The sequence below is a fragment of the Hemibagrus wyckioides genome, linkage group LG19, assembly GCF_019097595.1.
Source record: "Hemibagrus wyckioides isolate EC202008001 linkage group LG19, SWU_Hwy_1.0, whole genome shotgun sequence".
NCBI classification, from domain to species: Eukaryota; Metazoa; Chordata; class Actinopteri; order Siluriformes; family Bagridae; genus Hemibagrus; species Hemibagrus wyckioides.
In genome coordinates this window covers 22,211,443-22,216,442 of record NC_080728.1, presented here as the reverse complement: position 1 = coordinate 22,216,442, position 5,000 = coordinate 22,211,443, and the positions used below count along the sequence as shown (strand labels likewise).

Below are 5,000 nucleotides of genomic sequence, written 5' to 3'. Positions count from 1 at the left end.
TCCTAAAGGTCCCCTCATTCCTAAGGGTCCCCTCTTTCCTTTCTCTCCTGTCCTAAAGGTCCCCTCTTTCATTCTCTCCTGTCCTACAGGTCCCCTCTTTCCTGAAGGTCCTATTTTTCCTAATGGTCCCCTCTTTCCTAAAGAGTCCCCTCTTTCCTAAAGGTCCCCACTTTCCTAAAGGTCCCCTCTTTCTTTTCTTTCTTTCCTGTCTTAATGGTTCTCTCATTCCTAAAGGTCCCCTCTTTTCTAAAGGTCCCCTCGTTCCTAAGAAAAGGTCCCCGTTTCTTTCTGTACTGAAGGTCCCCTCTTTCCTTTCTCTCCTGTCCTAAAGGTCCCCTCTTTCCTAATGGTCTCCTCTTTCCTGAAGGTCCCCTCTTTCCTAATGGTCCCCTCTTTCCTAAAGGTCCCCTCTTTCCTTTCTCTCCTGTCTTAAAGGTCCCCTCGTTTCTAATGGTCCTCTCTTTCCTAAAGGTCCTCTCTTTTCTAAAGTCCCTTCTTTCCTAAAGGTCCCCTCGTTCCTAATGGTCCCCTCTTTCCTTTTCTCCTGTCCTAAAGGTCCCCTCTTTGCTTTCTCTCCTGTCCTAATGGTCCCCTTTTTCCATTCTTTCCTGTCTTAAAGGTCCCCTCATTCCTAAAGGTCCCTTCTTTCCTAATGGTCCTCTCTTTCCTAAAGGTCCCCTCTTTTCTAAAGAGTCCCTTCTTTCCTAAAGGTCGCCTCATTCCTAATGGTCCCCTCTTTCCTAAAGGTCCCCTCTTTTCTAAAGAGTCCCCTTTTTCCTGAAGGTCCCCTCGGTCCTTTCTCTCCTGCTCTCTTGTATGCTTCAGTATTCTCAGTTTCCAGACTTTTCCAGCGTGGAATATTTCCTGCTTCCTCCGTCTTTGTGTTTTGTAGTTTGAGGTATTTTAATATCTCCTCCCTCTCAGTGTTTCCTTTATTTTCAGTAATGACAAGTCAACGCCCCCGAGAGCTGCTTGCTCAAGTGTTTTGGCAGAAAGTGAGAGAAAAAGAGTGAGAGAGAGAGAGAGAGAGAGAGGAGGAGGAGGAGGAGGAGTGTAGGGAGTGAACAGAGACACAGCGCAGGACTCAGTGCAGTTTACTGAGAGCAGCTGAAGAATGCACGTCTCTCTCTCTCTCTCTCTCTCTCTCTCTTTCTCTCGCTCTCTCTCTCTCTCTGTGTGTGTCTCTCATCCTTTCCTGTCAGACTCTTGGACTCTACGCACACACACACACACACACACTAAGCGAACATGCCTGTAGTCGGAGTAGCGTCTAAACTGCGGCAGCCGGCTGTCGCCTCCCGACCGGTTCACACCGCTTTACCTATTCCTAACAAAGGTCAAAGGTCAGAGGTCAGCACTTCGGAGTCTACACCCATGACCTATCAGCTGTCAGTCAAATCGGAGCTACAGGACAGAACTGGCCATGATGAGGAGAAGAGGATCTGTAAGGTCAGTCCGGAGTCTAGCAATGCTTTGTGTGGGGGGGAGGGGGGTGGGGTGGGGGGCTGCAGGTGGATGTGAACTAACGTGCAAATTAACATACATCTATGACCACACACACACACACACACACACACGCAAACACCTTGATGGGATTTTATACCCTGTGTGTGTGTATGTGTGAGGGTGTGGGTGTGTGTATGTGTGTGTGTGGGCGTGTGTGTATGTGGGCGTGTGTGTATGTGTGAGCTGTCAAGGAAGTGGAAGGAATGTTTTCAAAATTTCCCGCCAAGTCTGCGTTCTAACGGACCTGAGCACTCTGATTGGCCGCTCTGCCCTCACAGCTGTAGCGTCTCTTTCCTAGTTTTGAGATTTCTAGATTTCACTGACCCCTCGTCTCCTGATCGCGTCCATATTTCTCCTCGTTCCCTAGTTTCTAATGTCCACTATGTCTTCTGCTGGTTGCAGCCTTCCTTCTTCTTGTCGTTCACTAGTTTTTTGTAAATGTGTTCCCTTGTTTCTGGTGATTTCTAGGGAATGTGGAAGACTAGCAGGAAGACAATAAAGGCACTTTGTTCATAAGGGGACAGTGTTTCCACGTTATTATTGTCCCTTCATTCCCTAACTCCCAGTTTCCACTGCTCACTCCAGTATCTCCTGTTCCACTCTTTCCTTGAGCTCTAACTGTAAGTGATGAAGACTCTCCAGTTTTTCTCGTTAGTGTCATTAGATACTGAAGTGTCCTAGATGCTGTAGTGTGCACTTGTTTCCTGAAAAAGACTCGAGTCGGAATTCAGAAGATATTAAATACGAGGTTTATTTTGAGCAGGTGACTGAAATCCCTCACGGCTCTTCAGTCCGGTTCGGAAGTGTGTCCTGACTTCAAAGGCAGCTTTCAGCTGACCGCACAGTCGGGAGTGTGTGTGTGTGTGTGTGTGTGTGAGTGAGTGGAGGTTCTTGGCCCAGGCTCAGGGAAAAGCACTGAGTGGAAGTGTGTTATCATTAACTCAGATCTCAGTGACCTCACACACTCCTAACTCGTGTGTCATCACACAGACACACACACACTCAAACAGTCGACGCCAAACTGGTGGCTATAAACCTCCAGTGCTTGTTAGCTACATTAGCGTCTAAAGATAAAAAAAGAACGTTTGAAGTGTTTAAAAAATGTACTACTTTAATTAAATGTTAATTAAGTCAAAATCTGTCATTACTTGTAATTACTAGTTTATAAGATTATCAGCCCAGTGACACAGAGTCATATTCCATATAACGAAGCTGTGATGTAATCAAACCACTGGTGAATTCTGGGTTCTGACTGGTCCAATGCAGTCGATGCTTCTGCTATTGTTCTAATACGTTGTTGTTTCTGTCGGGATGTGGTATCTTAGTGGTGAAGGTGAAGGGTTTGAATCCCAAGTCCACCAAGCTGCTACTGCTGGGCCCCTGTGCAAGGCCCTTAACCAAGTCCTTCTGTATAAAGAGTTCTGCTAAATGCTAGAAATGTTTCTATAGTAACAGGTGAAGCTGTGATGTGTGTAAGGAGTCTCCAGTGTCAGCGCTGTAGATCAGTCTGAGGTGAAGCTGGATCTTCAGGACAGAGGAGATTACACTTATTTACATGTTATTGCTAACAAAAGACGACAAGCAGAGATTTTTTACTCTTATTTAATGTGGAGAGAGAATAAAGAGAGACTGCTGAGGGTTTAGACTGATTATAGCTGAGACTGTTCCTTTAGTTACTAAATAAATGGAAATGTACAAACACACAAAAACCACACACACACACACACACACACACACATGCAGACAGAGATATAGTGAGGACCTGTCGTAACTGGGTTGAGGGTCATGGGGTGCAGATATCTCTCTTTTCATTCTAAATGACTTTGTGTGTGTGTGTGGTTTTTGTGTGTGTGTGTGTGTGTGTGTGTGGTTTTTGTGTGTTTGTACATGCTTGCTTGGACATGTTTGCCTTCATTTACACCCAGGACTGCAGGTTCACACCCTGATTAGCTTCACACACACACACACACACACACACAGAGAATGTTTGCAGTTATCTAGGTGATTTAAAATGTCTATTAACAACAAATTGAAGTTATTTGTATTGCAGCTAATCAACTGTGTGTGTGTGTCTTGCATCGTACTTAAAAAAAGAATTATAAAGCCCGACCCAGACAGGTGAAGCGTTTGAGTTAGCGGTGTTCCTCAGGGCTCACTGCTCGCTCCGGGAGTGTTTGTAAGAAACGTCTTGTTTTGTAAAAACATCTGCACTTTCAGCATGAAGTGTGTTTTTCTGTATAAAGTCTAGCGTGTGGTTGTGCTGATGCTAATAACTGTTGTGGAGTCACTGCTGAGCTTCTGCAGGAGATGGATAGTCCTCAGTGTGTCTTTAGCTTCCTGCACTACATTATTTGCTCAGAAGCTTAGTCTCAGTGACATTGCTTTTTTAAGCTAGAAATCTGGGGCCTCTGTGAGAAATGCTCATGCTGAGACTCCGCCCCCTCGCTCAACCCCCCTCGCCCTCTCACCCTGCACCACTTTACCAATTAAATCATTCTCCACAGTGCTACTGTTTATGGACATGGAGTTAACGGTTAGCGCAGCGGCAGCTGAGTTGCGTCTGAGAGGTCAGATAGTTTACAGTAACTGAAAGTGTTATAATCAGACACCCAGAAACTCCGTCAGATCCCCGCCGTCTCCATGGCTACTTCTGACTGGATGCTGTTAAAGCTTCCTGTTTCTGGAGGAAGTGCTAGGAAATGATGCGTTGGTGAAAATGCCTGTCGATCTGCATCAGCAATAACATCGTATCAAACGGATATTCAAAACCTAGCTAGTTCTCAAAATGAACTAGAACTTTTAATTATATAATTGTTGCTGAATTCTGATTGGTCCAAAGCTGTTGGTTAATTTTCTCTAAAGCACTGTATGTTTATAATACATTCTCTTGGTTTCTTTAATAACAGGGGTGTGTACAAGGGACACTGTGCAGATAACGCAAGGATTAACAAGTGTAATCGTTGATGTGGTGACGTTTTCTTCACGTGAGGAAGGAGGCTCTGGTGTCAGCTGTGTGCTACTGATAAAAAAGTAACGGATTAATGTGATTGTTGGTTAGTTGCTGTGGCGTTAATACCCCATTTGATGTGTCGTTAGAGGAAACCAATCAGCTGTGTGTTGTTAGTTGCTGTTGTTAGTAGCTCCGCCCCCTCATGCCACGCCGCCGCTCCGTATTTTACATAAGAGCAACTTCTGAAGGGTTTATTACTCACTTAAACAGATAAAACACTTATTATTGCTCTCTCAGGGCCATGTTTCAAGCAATAATTTTATTCTGTCTTTACACACACACACACACACACACTTTGCAGCAGATAACAGATCTTTCTCAGCAGTAGGAGAAAGTGGGGTCCCTCAGGGCTCAGTGCTCGGCCCGCGTAAAAACCTAAAGTGTGTATGACTGAGCGAACAGGAGGAATGTAAACACACACACTCTAAACACACACACACACACACACAAGCTGCTGCAGTCTTGCACACACACACACACACAC

General features: G+C 45.1%; 1 protein-coding gene across 12 annotated transcripts in view; it reads left to right on the top strand.

Annotated features, from left to right (window-relative positions):
• The window catches only part of nav3 (neuron navigator 3), a 219,433-nt gene that overhangs the window by 103,694 nt on the left and 110,739 nt on the right, over window positions 1–5,000 (top strand). For 8 of the 12 annotated variants that reach the window (XM_058417168.1, XM_058417170.1, XM_058417153.1 and 5 more), the window contains exon 1: window positions 1,084–1,449. The exons of the other annotated variants lie outside the window; for them this stretch is intronic. In XM_058417168.1, coding sequence (XP_058273151.1) covers window positions 1,249–1,449 — 201 coding nt within the window. In that variant the 5' untranslated portion in view covers window positions 1,084–1,248. Of the gene's footprint in view, window positions 1–1,083; window positions 1,450–5,000 lie in introns of those variants that run through there. 12 annotated transcript variants of the gene reach the window in all.